The 15,287-nt window shown below is 43.0% G+C and overlaps 2 protein-coding genes across 3 annotated transcripts; one reads left to right on the forward strand and one right to left on the reverse strand.

The window, feature by feature from the left end:
* Positions 1-1,061: 1,061 nt before the first annotated feature.
* Positions 1,062-5,550, reverse strand: LOC139380963 (RNA binding motif protein 45). The gene is made up of 10 exons (XM_071124164.1): positions 5,015-5,550; positions 3,716-3,838; positions 3,504-3,630; positions 3,291-3,410; positions 3,018-3,191; positions 2,784-2,913; positions 2,527-2,626; positions 2,221-2,384; positions 1,557-1,765; positions 1,062-1,300 (listed from the first exon to the last, which is right to left on the reverse strand). The coding sequence occupies exons 1-9, from the start codon at positions 5,282-5,284 to the stop codon at positions 1,573-1,575; spliced, it is 1,401 nt and encodes a 466-aa protein (XP_070980265.1). The 5' UTR covers positions 5,285-5,550; the 3' UTR covers positions 1,062-1,300; positions 1,557-1,572.
* A 4,386-nt stretch (positions 5,551-9,936) lies between these two features.
* On the forward strand, positions 9,937-15,007 carry LOC139380964 (cytochrome c). Of its 2 annotated transcripts, XM_071124167.1 has the most exons (4): positions 10,004-10,144; positions 11,684-11,746; positions 14,004-14,177; positions 14,282-15,007. In XM_071124167.1, exons 3-4 carry the CDS (start codon positions 14,009-14,011, stop codon positions 14,425-14,427), a joined length of 315 nt encoding a protein of 104 aa, XP_070980268.1. In that variant the 5' UTR covers positions 10,004-10,144; positions 11,684-11,746; positions 14,004-14,008; the 3' UTR covers positions 14,428-15,007. The 2 variants fall into 2 exon arrangements, with proteins under 2 accessions (XP_070980267.1, XP_070980268.1); XM_071124166.1 differs by lacking the exon at positions 11,684-11,746 and having other exon boundaries at positions 9,937-10,144.
* Positions 15,008-15,287: the final 280 nt, after the last annotated feature.

Consider the following 15,287-nt stretch of genomic DNA (forward strand, 5'->3'; position numbering starts at 1 on the left):
ACCTGGCATGATGACTCATTGCTGTCCCCAGTCCACCTGGCCGTGCTGCTGCTCCAGTTTCAACTATTCTGCCTGTGATTATTATTATTTGACCATGCTGGTCATTTATGAACATTTGAACATCTTGGCCATGTTCTGTTATAATCTCCACCCGGCACAGCCAGAAGAGGACTGGCAACCCCTTATAGCCTGGTTCCTCTCTAGGTTTCTTCCTAGGTTTTGGCCTTTCTAGGGAGTTTTTCCTAGCCACCGTGCTTCTACACCTGCATTGCTTGCTGTTTGGGGTTTTAGGCTGGGTTTCTGTCCAGCACTTTGAGATATCAGCTGATGTACGAAGGGCTATATAAATCAATTTGATTTGATTTAGTTACCATCCTAAATGTATCTACAACCAGCCACCACCATTACTACTACAGACTAATATTATATAAACGTTTTTCCATACATACATACTCTAAAACTTTAACCACAAAAATACTTTTAAAGAGAAAGCAAGTACCATCAATTTTACTTCATGTGCAATTACCATCTAGTTTATGTTCACGTCGCCAATATTCAACGCCGTCTCTATTACAGTAGGTGCAACTGTTCAACAGCAAAGCACAGAGTATTTGGGGCATATATACTAGTTATCAGTGTAGTAACTAAGGTGATTTATCATTAATATATGACTCGGGCACAGTATATATATATATATGTATATATATTTATATTTTATACACACACAGATTTCACCCCTCACCGGTCAAACTAAAAGCATATCCATTTTATATCTGAAGTCTGACCGTTGCTTTCCTGGTTCTATTTTAGACCCCACCCAACCCTAGCTGGTCCTTAATGTATTCTTAATGTATGTTTACCCCAACTCAGTCTTTCCAGCAACATTCTGAATTTGCGGCCCTGTTATGCCCTTCAGCCCACTGGAAACAACAAGTAGGCTACATTAAGAAAATATAAAACTTGGGCAAAATACAACAAATCTAGTCTGCTAATAACATTGAGGAAAAACCTACAATATTTGACACTCATTAAAAACAAAAAATAAATTCACACACAAAATGCATTGGGTGTTTTTTTTATTGAGAACATATTAGGACCAATGCAGATTCAAACTATTCCTTAACATCAAAATATCAATCTTGAGGAGAAAAGGACCACCACTGTCATCACCTTCAGCGTTAGTACAAAGAAACATCAAAGTAAGGTACAGAGATCACTGTCCGTAGTGTGGTCGTAATTTGGTCCTGTCATCATTTATGTCGGTTCAGTCATGTTGGAGGTCATGTCACTTAGGTCATCTCTGTAGGAACAAAAACATCAGCACTTTAAATATGCATTAAACTGTGTTGGTCTCTCCTAATGTGTTGCCCAGAGTCAGGTTAAGAAAAGAAAAAAAAAGTATATTGTTTAGTCCTGCTATGTACTTACCTTATGCCTGCTGGTAACGCAACATACGGCTCTGGTAATTCAAGTATGTATAAAGAAAAACACAGCTTGTGGACACTCGCTGTCATTGATCGCTACAGAATTTAGTCTTAACCCTTGGAGACACTTACCTTGTTCTGTGTCCCCCTAATAGGTGCGTTGACGCTTGTGAGACTCCTCTTTGGGCGGGTCAGCCCGCATCACCTTCATTTTAACGCCATTCACCATCTGACCATGTAGGGTCGCCATGGCATCATCAGCACTCTTTCGCTCTGCGTACTTCATGTAGCCCACATTCCGTCCAGGCACAAGGAAAACCTCAACCAGAGAGCCAAAACGGCTGTAGAAACAGAGAGAGAGAGGGGAATAAGTGATCGTCAGGAATTTTGACCTCCCCCCAATCAATGGGGCGGCAGGGTAGCCTAGTGGTTAGAGCGTTGGACTAGGAACCCGAAGGTTGCGAGTTCAAACCCCCGAGCTGACAAGGTACACATCTGTCGTTCTGCCCCTGAACAGGCAGTTAACCCACTGTTCCTAGGCCGTCATTGAAAATAAGAATTTGTTCTTAACTGACTTGCCTGGTTAAATAAAGGTAAAATAAAATTAAAATAAATAAAAAACTCACAAGATCGCAACTATCCCTCTAGCCCAAAGTTAAAAAGGGAATAGCACAGTACAGAAAACCTTATAAACAATTAAAAGTATTTTATAAACTGTTGTTAGTTTAAAGAGTTTTATCAGTAATAAGTCTTAATAAACGGTGTATTAATGAAAATAATGGCAAGTATCTCATACCAGAACACATCTTCAAGCACATCCATGGGCAGAGGCAAAGGTTTGAAGACCACAAATAGGCGTTCTTTCACCCGGCTGTCTGAGGGGGCCAACTTCTGGAGAGGTGGGAGTGCAACATCTGTCTGTACCCGGGGGCTCTGAGGAACAGCGGGTGATGGGTAGCCCTGACAACGACATATCATAAAGTTTGTTAGGAAGTTCAATCATCATGTAGTAGTTTTTTTTTTTTTTTTTAAATCTTGGTTAGCTCTAGAAAGTACTAGAAAAGGCCTCGTTCCCTCAAGGTTAACCAAGTCAGTAACTTACAGTACTCGTCTTCCTAAGTGGTGGTGGGCCAGTAGGAGCATTGCACACGATAGACATCATCTGGGCTGCTACCAGCTGCATGGCCATCCTTCCCACTGGGCTGGAGACAACAAGAGGGTAAATAAGGACCAAACAATAACAACGACCTACCAACAACAACGACCTACCACACCCGCAATAACATCTGCTAAACATTTGTATGTGACAAATAAAATTAGATTTGATGTACAATACCATGAAGTTACATTTCATCCTACCTTCTTCTGTCCTGCCCATCATCAATGTGAGTGACTACTAGCCGGTTCCCAGGTGGGTACTCAAAGCCATCCAGTTTGTTTTTCGCATAGACAGCTGATCCAAGGTTGTTGTAGCGAATCATAGCTTGCCCTGAAAGGGTAAAAAAAACACACAAAAAACACTACTAGCCACCAATTCCTATGCAATACATCAGGTGTTGCATCTGAGGGAGTAACTGTGTGTTCTGTGGCTACCTGTGCTGAAACCATATGAATCCTGCTGCATCTCGCAATAATCCATCCCCGGGATCAGGTCAAAGAGGCTATAGACTTGATCTTGTGTGATGCTCGCCCTTGATGACACCATTAAGCACCTGGTGATGATGTCTGTGCCCCGCATGTCTCCCCTGGTATGAAAACCAGAGTCCACTTCAATGGGAGGAAATAGAATGGTTTAGAATTTGCAGAAAAAACAATCATGGGTCTGAAGAAATTGTAGGTCTAATCACACCAATGGCAGGTACATACCAAATGGATAGGAAGTCATTCCTGGGTCACCCTGGACATGCTCTGCTCTGGCAGGGCTGAAGTAGTCGTTGTCTGGGGCTGGCGTTTTGTTCCTCGGCTCTGCAAGAATGGCCCTATATGCTGTTGTAAACAAAAAACAAACAAACATGGATTACTAGATTGATAGTTTGGGTTTTCACAGACATGTGATATGAATAAAAAGAGACAACTTACTCTTCTCACAGTTCTCTATGGCGGTGGCTGCCTGTGAGGGTTTGTGGTATCTCACATACCCCAGGCCCTTACTTTCTCCTGTGGTTTTATTCTTTACGATGATGCAATACTCAATGTCCCCATATTCCTGTGAGAACAAATGAGTGATAAGCATAGGCAATTCCAATACGGTTTATCAGCCAAATACAACATGATCGAGGGTGATGAACTACCTTGAATGTTTCTTTCAAGTCATCCTCCGTAAAGGTTTTGGGAATCATCACAAATATTCTGGTGAGCTCCTCATCCTCCACGTCTCGGTGGCTTCCGGAGGACCTCGCCTGGGCAATAAACACCTGGCAGAAGAGATAACTTAGCACGATTAATAAATATATAAAAAATACACACACACCAAACCTGTCAGAAGAGAAAGAACCTACGCCGACAGGTGAGGTAAAGGCTTACGAGCCGCACCCCAATGATCAGGAAAATGACTCAGATTACTCTGGCCCAGTGAGAGTATGATTCATGCCTTTTGCCCAATCCGTTTGCAGTATAAGGCTGGTATCTAGAAGTGGACTTGTGTGTCTGTCTTCCTCCCAGAGGGAGAGAGCACTACGCATTACGAGCAGTCTCATGCTGTGATCTCCAGAGCAGAGTGCTGCTGAAAGGAGGAATCCCCGGTGTCTGTCATGCACACGACGTGGTGCAACGCAGACAAGGTTTCGAGCGCCAGACTGAGGAGACCAAGTCGGTCCTTCTGGTTGCACGTGGTATTTCGTCTTTGGAAAAAAAACGTTATATTGGGAGTTGTGCCTGTTGTCAGGGGGCTGGACTCATCACGGATATAACACATTTTAACATATTTTTGTAAATACTTTTAACACCTATTTTTCTTCAAACTGCATTGTTGGTTAAGGACTTGTAAGTAAACATTTCACTCATGTCTACACCTTTTGTATTCGGCACGTGACACATACAATTATTTTATTTGACAGCATCCACCATTTTAAAGTAGTCAACTGGGTGGGGATTCCTATGAGTTGGGAGCAATTCGCCAATGAAGAAGAAAATGGAGTACCTTAAAACAAATACTGCCACAGTGGCGCTGCCCATACTGTCACAGATGCTATATAAATGGTACAGATACAAAAAGGAGTCCTCCATCTCCATGGCCTGCTCACACGCTTATCTGCCCTCATTGGCTAGAATGGTCCCAACTGATCCTCCCCCCACCCCTCATCTTAAAAGACATGCAGTTCCAATAGTGGTCAAATCGACTATCTTGATAATATAATAGACCATCTGTAATCTGTCTAGGGATAAGATGCTGGTGTAATTTCTTACCCCATCCCATGTCACTTTTTTGGTCAACAAAATGTGCAAGGCACTTTTCGAACTTCGAAAGGCAGTAGGCCCAACTCCTTCACCCAGCATGATACTACACAATCCGCCGGGAAACCAAATGAAGAAGCACTAGCTACAATAAGTGTTAATAACATGAGCAAAGTCACTGAAGCCAGATTTCATACCTTGATTGGTTTGGTTCCTTCGACCAAGCATTTTCCATGCATTTCTTCCATAGCCGTACATGCCTCGGACGATTTGGTAAATTTCACAAAGGACACTCCTTTTGACTCCTTTGTCTGTTTGTCTTTGACTACCCAAACATCTTGAATTTCTCCAAAAAGAGAAAACTGCTCCCGGATCATGTCCTCGGTGATGGACTTACTTGTAACTAAAAACAAGCGACTATTTGGGGGATCATCGAGATCCGTCGACGGCCTAAATGCATCCTCCATTTTACCACCCTGAAAACTATCTCGCTAGGCTAACGTTAGCTAACAAGAGACACACGATGATCCGTAAACAGTTATCGATAGTTTAAAGGTTTCACTTGTTCTGTCTACCACCGTTTAAATCAACAAAAAATAATAATAATAATAATAGTATATTTTCTGTAGCGAGTGATGTTACGTTTGATACTGAAACTCCGAGAAATGCGTCGAAATTGCTGCAACGTACAAACGCCTGTCTCCTTTTCCGGAATAAACACGTGATCAATGACGTCCAAAGATTCGTTTCGTCGAACAACCACCTGATTGGTTAGGTATAGCGATAAATAGTAAATGGCGTCTTTTTGTAAGCACTAACTCCGCTATGAATCTCGTACGCCCAAATACTTCTCTGCAGCTGCCACCACAACATCTATTTCTGTGATTTACGTTACATTTCTGCGGTACAGTTGATAACCATTGCCATAAACGCTAAGAAGCCAACCTTACTGTAGCATATATCACTCGTTGGCCTATCCCTCTGTGCTGGCACATTGTCCTGGTCACCATCGTCCTGGTCACCTCAGAAAACTTCTCAGAGCGCCAATATTTGGAGAGCATGAGCAGTGGCCACACACAGGAGAAAAAACAAACTCAACTCTGTTCTACTGTTCTTGATGATTTTCTTGGCCTTTCTGTGACACTGGGTAATGTAGATGTCCCGGAGGGCAGGCGTTGGGCAGACCCCACCACCCTCTCAAGAGCATTGCGGTTGTGGACGTTGCAATTGCTGTACCAGGTGGTGATACAGCCCGACAGGATGGTCTCAATGGTGCATCTGTAGAAGTTTGTAAGGGTCTTAGGGGCCAAACTGAATTTCTTCAACCTCCTGCCTTGTAGGGTTGTCACGATACCAATATTTGCAATACTACGATAACAGATTTTCCATGGCAAAAAAATATAACACGAATTAGACTAAACTATGGTCCTATAAAAACCTACTTATGTAAAATGTTGGGTGTTATAGCTTCTAAAATAAATACATGTGACAACATAATGCTGTTTGTTTAAAAACAAATGTTCCTCAAGATATTAAATGTTTTGTTTCCTTGCCACGATACTTCCGAGTATTGCGATACTGGTATTGTGGCAAACCCAAAACTTTTTCACCACACCCTCTGTGTGAAGGGACCGTTTCAGGTCGTCAGTGATGTGCACGCCGAGGATCTTGAAACTTTTGACACTCTCCACTACAGGCCCTTCGATGTGGATGGGTGCGTACCAGTGGAGGCTCCTCAGAGGAGGAAAATTGTAAAACATTTAAAAAAGTTATCCCTTTTAGATAAAACTATACTAAATATAATCACGTCACCAAATAACTGAAAACACATTTCGCAATGAAGGTCTACATTAGCCTCACCAGCACTCTGTAGGGTAGCACCATGGTGTTGCCGGAGTACAGCTAGTTTCCGTCCTCCTCTGGGCACATTGACTTCAATACAAAACCTAGGAGGCTCATGGTTCTCACTCCTTTCCATAGACATACACAGTAATTATGACAACTTCCGGAGGACGTCCCCCCCGTCTATCAGAGCCCTTGCAGCATGCACTGACATGCTGTCCACCCAATCAAAGGATCAGATAATTAATCTAGTACTGAAAGCATAAGCTACAGCTAGCTAGGACTGCAGTGCATAAAATGTGGTGAGTAGTTGACTCAAAAAAAATAAACCTGAGAGGGTGGTACGGCTTGTGACAATATTCCATGTAACCGCTCTGCCGCGTCCACAATGATTTCGATCTTCCTGGACCTTCTCTCCACCTTGGCAGTGCCATTAATCCCCATAGCGATAAAGCCCACAAAGTCCACCTTCTTAAACTTTAAAATGTCAGGATTCCGCTGGTGAAAGGCAACCCCTGCAGCTTACAGTGAAGGTCTATCCACCACCATGGACTCTTCAGGTGCACCATTCAAACCCTCAACCCTTTTAACAGCCGCTGTATATGATGAAATGCTCTGTACAACCCTGACTTTGGCCACCTCATTCTCTTTCACCCTTGTGGGGCATTTGAAAGAAGTGGCTTCATGGTTCCCACCGCAATTGCACATGTCATTATTTTCATCACTTTTATACTTGATATCATTGGCCACTTTAATAAATGGAACACTAGTTACTTTAATAATGACACAGTAAGAATGTTTACATATCTCGCATTACTCATCTCATATGTATATACTGTATAATGTACCCTTCACTATCTATTCTTTACTATCTATTGTACCTTAGCCGCTCTGTCACTGCTTATCCATATATTTTATACTTATATATTCTCATCCCAGTCCTTTACACAGATTGTGTGTATTATGTTTTGTTGTGGAATTTGTTAGATATTAGATTTTGTTGTGGAATTGTTAAATATTACCTGTTAGATACTGCTGCACTGTCAGATCTAGAAGCATAAGCATTTCACTACTCGCAATAACATCTGCTAACCATGTGTATGTGACCAATAAAATTTGATTTGATTTGGATTTTTTTCTACTTCTACGGATCAGAAGAAACGTGTGTTGTGTCTCACACGATTTTATAAGTTTGAAGTGTCGTGTGTGTCTCTTAGGAACATGGCACCCTTCAAGAGGCTTATATCTGGCGTCTTGTGGGAAGTGGATGTTGAAGAGATTAAAAAATATTCCTGGAGTGATTGATGCATGTCAGATGAATCGCGTGGTTAAAGAAGAAAAATTGAAGAGTCTATCTGTTCTTTAGTCAGAGTCAGAGCATGTATCCCAAGACCAATGCAGTGTGATCATTGTAAAGCTTTTGGTCATGTTTCAAGTGTTTGCGGAAGGGAGAAGCCCGAGATGTCCAAGTAGTGGAAAAGATCACATTATATGTTGTCGTAGGTAGGCAGTCACTTCTCTGTGCTAGTGGTGGGTGTTTAACAATCTGATGGACTTGAGATTGAAAAACAGCTTCTATCTCTCTGTCCCAGCTTTGATGCACCTGTACTGACCTCGCCTTCTCGATAGAAGCAGGGTGAACAGGCAGTGGTTCGGGTGGTTATTGTCCTTGATGATCTTTTATGTCTTCCTGTGACATTGGGTGTTTTATGTGTCCTGGAGGGCATGTAGTTTGCCCCCGGTGATGCGTTGTGCAGACAGCAAAACCCTCTGGAGAGCTCTGCAATTGTGGGCAGTGCACTCAAACCGGCTGCGCGCGTGCGCTATCGTGCATAAATTTATTTCGTCCCCCTTCACCAAACGCGATCACGACACACAGTTTAAAATATCAATACAAACTCTGAACCAATGACATTAATTTGGGGACAGGTCAAAAAGCATTGAACATGTATGGCAATTTAGCTAGTTAGCTTGCAGTTGCTAGCTAATTTGTCCTGGGATATAAACATTGAGTTGTTATTTTACCTGAACTGCACAAGGTCCTCTACTCCGACAATTAATCCACACATAAAACGGTCAACCGAATAATTTCTAGTCATCTCTCCTCCTTCCAGGCGTTTGAACTTATATGGTGATTGGCGTCTACACTTTCATAGTATTACCACGACAACCGGCAAAACAGTTTGTCTTTCAATCACCCACGTGGTTATAACTAATGAGGAGATGGCACAGTGGGTACCTGCTTCTATAAACCAATGAGGAGATGGGAGAGGCAGGACTTGCAGCCGATCTGCGTCAGAAATAGAAAGGAGTTCTATTTTAGCCATTGGCAACTCAGACGCTCTTTGGCGCGCGCAAGCAGTGCGGGTGCAATAATTGAATAACATGGATTTCTAAATGTATTTTGCGATGCACGCGACGCAAGCGGTGTAGTCAGGGTATTACAGGATGCTCTCAATTGTGCACCTGTAAAAGTTAGTGAGGGTTTTCAGTGACAAGCCACATTTTTTCAGCCTCCTGAGGTTGAAGAGGCGCTGTTGCACCTTCTTCACCACACTGTCTGTGTGCATGGACCATTTCAGTTTTGTATGTGATATGACACCGATGAACTTAAAACATTCCATCTTCTCCACTGTTGTACCATCGAGGTGGATAGTGGGGTGCTCCATTTCCCCGCCTCTCGTGATCCTCACAGCCTTCACTCTACCCAGAACTCTCTCCACCAGTTTGGATATCTCAAATGGATTCCTCAAGATTGGTAATTCGATCAGCTACTTCTCGTTAATAAACTGTACTCCAACAATATACAAAGTGACATTCTCATCAATGTACACTACTTTGGTCCGTTTACCATTCTTTTGGACAATACTTCAATTCTCCTTGATAATACTGCCATTAGATTCAGAATCCACTTCGCCATATTTTTCTCTGGTATAGTATGTACTTTGGTTAGCTATGTGTAGCTAGCTATATCTTCTTCTCAAAAGAACTACCTGGTATTAGGTCGATGTATGGTTATAGGAATGCAACAAACCCTCTTCACAATAAAAGACAGTGAAATTCCCCACAACAATCTTAAACATGTTGTCTGATCTTTCCAATGATGATTATTGGTTAAAAAAAATGTAGTCCAAGAGGAATACAGACATATTTGTTGTGGTGTTAGTGTGAATACAAACAACAACAACGGCATTTTCACTGAAATGTTGTGTATGCTATTACCATTCGTGTTTGTTCTCAACTCCATCTAGGGCTTGAATGCAAAACAGGTGTGTTCGTCAGAGTGATGATAGAGCATGTGACTGGCCAGTCTGGATGACATAAAAAAAATATTCTGGAGGGAAGAAAAAGGAACTTGGTCGCAATACTATTAGATCCAGTGAGTCGGCTACCGGCAAGGGGGAAAGCGGATCGGATTGGAACTGAAGCACACAAAAAAGCTCTGAAGTTGGAACAACTGTAAAGAATATAGTTTATTTGAACAGGTAACGTTGATAAAATACGTTTTAGTAGTTGAATTTGTTAGTTTCTTGAATTGTGAACATTGCGTTCGTTTTTATTTTATATTTTATTTTTTATCTAAAGGAACCTTTGCCCGATTCTGTATCCGCTGTTGAAACGTGGTAACTTTACGAGCCCGCTAAACATCTCAACTCAAACCGATAACTGAAAAGCCATGACTGAAGAAATGGCACACCAGGAGACAGTTGTAGTGATTTGAGTTAATAACTAGCGTTAGCTAGACTGCTTAAATCAGCCGTTTTGTAACGTCGTGATTACTATGGTCTTGCCTTTTAACGCGTTAGCTAACCTTGGCCACGGCGAGCTAGCTAACCTTGGCCACGGCGAGCTAGCTAACCTTGGCCACGGCGAGCTAGCTAACCTTGGCCACGGCGAGCTAGCTAACCTTGGCCACGGCGAGCTAGCTAACCTTGGCCACGGCGAGCTGGCTAACCTTGGCCACGGCGAGCTGGCTAACCTTGGCCACGGCGAGCTGGCTAACCTTGGCCACGGCGAGCTAGCTAGCCAACCTTGGCCACGGCGAGCTAGCTAGCCAACCTTGGCCACGGCGAGCTAGCTAGCCAACCTTGGCCACGGCGAGCTAGGCTAACCTTGGCCACGGCGAGCTAGCTAGCCAACCTTGGCCACGGCGAGCTAGGCTAACCTTGGCCACGGCGAGCTGGCTAACCTTGGCCACGGCGAGCTAGCTAGCCAACCTTGGCCACGGCGAGCTAGCTAGCCAACCTTGGCCACGGCGAGCTAGCTAGCCAACCTTGGCCACGGCGAGCTAGCTAGCCAACCTTGGCCACGGCGAGCTAGCTAGCCAACCTTGGCCACGGCGAGCTAGCTAGCCAACCTTGGCCACGGCGAGCTAGCTAGCCAGCCTTGGCCACGGCGAGCTAGCTAGCCAACCTTGGCCACGGCGAGCTAGCTAGCCAACCTTGGCCACGGCGAGCTAGCTAGCCAACCTTGGCCACGGCGAGCTAGCTAGCCAACCTTGGCCACGGCGAGCTAGCTAGCTAAAACTGACGCCCTCTTATTTGAAAGAAGTTTTTAACAAATCTCTAACGTTAACTTGGTTATCATTCAAATACAGCCTAATTTGCCCGTCGTTTGATGGCTATACTACCCAAGCTTAGTTTTACGTTGCCTACACCCAAAATGCCGGTACGTTCAGTCATTCGACTCTCACTCCTAGCTAACAAGTTATCTTATGTGGAGATTGTCAGCGAAGTTTCATGAGGAATTATGAACCCCAAGGTGACCACGACTTAACACCTGCCTTCCTTCCAGTGATTTTATTTCAGCTACATACTGTACTGGTGTCGCTAGCGACTGCTACTAACTACTGCAGAGATATACTGGCACGATACACTATTGATTCTAAAATCATTTGAGATGGAGAACTTGTTGGTGGTACTTTGTAACTGCACATGGCCATTTTTTAAAAAAATGTTTCAATTGAAAGTAAAAATGTCCTACACTGAATTGTTCAGAATTTAAATATTAATGATACGTTGCAGGTGGCAACATGGATAAAATAACAGTTCAACCAGTTTTGTAAAGATGATTCTCCATTTGAAAGGGTGAGTTTATTTTAGCGCAACTATAACTTTGGACATTTTAAATGCATTAAGAAATAGTAACATCACAATAATGGAAATGGCAAAGCCAACAATTGTTTACTTTCAATTGCCAAAACATTGAAAATATTCCTGTCAGGTCCACATTGGGTAGACATCAATAGGAAATTACTATGAAATAATACAATATTTCAGGTGTGTATTGATTTTTAATTTTCATTCGTTACATGTTGACTAGACCACCCACATTACGTGTGTGAGCGGTGCAAAAATGAATGTACTTATGCGTGTTCAATCATTTCATCTAAACTTCTTGCATGCGTCTGTGTAGCCAGATGCTAAAAAATAACTTGGTTCTGTCTTTAATGCGCTGCAAGTCCCGCCTCTCCCATCTCCTCTGGTTTTAGGAGCATATACACACTTGGGTGATTTGAAAGATGATCTGAGGTCCAAACTCCAGTCCAGTTGGTGGTAGTAATGCACCTTAAAGTTGGTTGCTGACTGCCATATGAAGTCCACAGAAGAAGAGCTCACTAGAAACTAACTAGTTTATATACACTGCTCAAAAAAATAAATGGAGCACTTAAACAACACAATGCAACTCCAAGTCAATCACACTTCTGTGAAATCAAACTGTCCACTTAGGAAGCAACACTGACAATAAATTTCACATGCTGTTGTGCAAATGGAATAGACAACAGGTGGAAATTATAGGCAATTAGCAAGACACCCCCAATAAAGGAGTGGTTCTGCAGGTGGGGACCACAGACCACTTCTCAGTTCCTATGCTTCCTGGCTGATGTTTTGGTCACTTTTGAATGCTGGCGGTGCTTTCACTCTAGTGGTAGCATGAGACGGAGTCTACAACCCACACAAGCGGCTCAGGTAGTGCAGCTTATCCAGGATGGGACATCAATGCGAGCTGTGGCAAGAAGGTTTGCTGTATGTCAGCATAGTGTCCAGAGCATGGAGGCGCTACCAGGAGACAGGCCAGTACATCAGAAGACGTGGAGGAGGCCGTAGGAGGGCAACAACCCAGCAGCAGGACCGCTACCTCCGCCTTTGTACAAGGAGGAGCACTGCCAGAGCCCTGCAAAATGACCTCCAGCAGGCCACAAATGTGCATGTGTCTGCTCAAACGGTCAGAAACAGACTCCATGGGGGTGGTATGAGGGCCTGACGTCCACAGGTTGGGGTTGTGCTTACAGCCCAACGCCGTGCTGGACGTTTGGCATTTGCCAGAGAACACCAAGATTGGCAAATTCGCCACTGGCGCACTGTGCTCTTCACAGAGGTAGCAGGTTCACACTGAGCACGTGACAGAATCTGGAGACGCCGTGGAGAATGTTCTGCTGCCTGCAGCATCCTCCAGCATGACCAGTTTGGCGGTGGGTCAGTCATGGTGTGGGGTGGCATTTCTTTTGAGGGGCCAGAGGTAGCCTGACTGCCATTAGGTACCGAGATGAGTTCCTCAGACCCCTTGTAAGACCATATGCTGGTGCGGTTGGCCCTGGGTTCCTCCTAATGCAAGACAATGCTAGACTTCATGTGGCTGGAGTGTCAGCAGTTCCTGCAAGAGGAAGGCATTGATGCTATGGACTGGCCCGCCCATTCCCTAGACCTGAATCCAATTGACATCTGGGACATCATGTCTCGCTCCATCCACCAACGCCACGTTGTACCACAGACTGTCCAGGAGTTTGCGAATGCTTTAGTCCAGGTCTGGGAGGAGATCCCTCAGGAGACCATCATCATCATCATCATCCTGTAAATTTCTCAAATGTTACCGGTTTAATGAATCCTGCTCTGTACTCCTGTACTGTTCTGTCTTTTAGTCATGCAATGTTAAGCGAAGCCAGCTGCTGAGATGTCTGACAATGTATTCACTAGTTATTCTAAGATGAGACATACTGGGCTCACAACCTGAACTAAATGGAATTCCAGTTAATGAACTGTTGTTTATTCGGGGGGGTATTAAACAATGCTGGTTAATCACTCAGCATTACCATTAATGCAGATCTATTAAAAAAAATTATATATATATATATGTGTGTATATAATATATATGTGTGTGTGTGTGTATATATATATATATGTGTGTATATAATATATATGTGTGTGTGTGTGTGTATATATATATATATGTGTGTATATAATATATATGTGTGTGTGTGTGTATATATATATATATATGTGTGTATATAATATATATGTGTGTGTGTACTGTAGCTGACCTCTTCTGACTTTTATTGTCCAATAGGAAACATGGGTGACATTGAAAAGGGGAAAAAGGCTTTTGTTCAGAAGTGTGCCCAGTGCCATACTGTTGAAAATGGAGGGAAGCACAAGGTCGGGCCAAACCTCTGGGGTCTGTTTGGACGCAAGACCGGACAGGCGGAAGGCTTTTCCTACACGGATGCCAACAAAGCCAAAGGTACTACGTCTGAGATTGTCCACATTCTACAGGAAATAAATGGAGTCTGACAATGTGACACATTTCATTCTCATCCTGACCTGTCCCTTCACATGTGATTTCAGGCATTGTCTGGGATACTGATACCCTCATGACTTACTTGGAGAACCCCAAGAAATACATTCCAGGAACAAAGATGATCTTTGCTGGCATCAAGAAGAAGGGAGAGCGTGCAGATCTCATAGCATATTTGAAGTCTGCAACTTCCTAGACTAATGTCTACATTTTGTTCAATATTATTATATTATTATTATTTTTTTTGTCTTCGAGAAATATCAACTGTTCAGAGAAGGGGGATCTTTTCAAGAAGCTTAGACTTGTATTCTTAATCAGTTATGTCTGGTGATTGTTGTGGCTTTCAATAGCCTGCATGACATAACTGCTGGGACTCTGAATGGTGTTTGCATGATCAGTTGCCATATTGATCACAGCTGTATCTTTGTCTTTGTTTCTCCATCTTGATGGCGTATATTCTATCCCCTGGTTTAACAGGTGCTAATATACATCAATTATTGAGCCATAGACTAAGGGTTCCAGAATGTATTGAGTCAAAGCTGTGTGACTATATGCTTTGAAAACAACAACAACAACAAAAAAATGGTCTAAATTACATTATGGCTACTGGTTTTAATACTTGCATGGATAATGCAAACGGTCAATCAGATTTGGAAGAGTTTGTACATTTCAACGGGTTACCTTGAAAGTGATCCCTGGCAATATCTTCATGTTGCTACTACTTCACGTATTTTATGTAGGTTTGTTAATTTAATAAATGACATGCTAAACAAGTATCCCAATTGTTTTTTGTGGTCAAGGATCAGGAAGGCAACACGACTATTTCTCTAACCAATGTGCAGGAATTGAGCAAAAACCCAGAAGGCTCGTAATATGTCTTGAGTTACTAGATGTATGTTTTATTATGATTAAAGGCAAGAGCTGGCAACCTAAAGCTTTCCTGGTTACCCAAACTCCTTCCTTCGGGCCAAACGCCATGTCCACGGACATTAGTTAGAATGCGTTTGCGTTCTAATCTGATTGGTCCCAGAACACAGGTTGGGTCAGCCAGAACAC

The sequence above is a fragment of the Oncorhynchus clarkii genome, chromosome 22 (genome assembly GCF_045791955.1).
Source record: "Oncorhynchus clarkii lewisi isolate Uvic-CL-2024 chromosome 22, UVic_Ocla_1.0, whole genome shotgun sequence".
Lineage (NCBI taxonomy): Eukaryota > Metazoa > Chordata > Actinopteri > Salmoniformes > Salmonidae > Oncorhynchus > Oncorhynchus clarkii.

What these genes read in the sequence shown, in the direction of transcription:
- LOC139380964 (XM_071124166.1), top strand. Translation starts at nt 14,009, where the DNA reads ATGGGTGACATTGAAAAGGGGAAAAAGGCTTTTGTTCAGAAGTGTGCC. An exon ending in GGATGCCAACAAAGCCAAAG is followed by an intron (nt 14,178 to 14,281) that starts GTACTACGTCTG and finishes ATGTGATTTCAG; the next exon opens with GCATTGTCTGGGATACTGAT.
- LOC139380963 (XM_071124164.1), bottom strand. Translation starts at nt 5,284, where the DNA reads ATGGAGGATGCATTTAGGCCGTCGACGGATCTCGATGATCCCCCAAAT. An exon ending in ACTTGAAAGAAACATTCAAG is followed by an intron (nt 3,631 to 3,715) that starts GTAGTTCATCAC and finishes TTGTTCTCACAG; the next exon opens with GAATATGGGGACATTGAGTA. An exon ending in GATGGGCAGGACAGAAGAAG is followed by an intron (nt 2,627 to 2,783) that starts GTAGGATGAAAT and finishes TGTTGTCTCCAG; the next exon opens with CCCAGTGGGAAGGATGGCCA.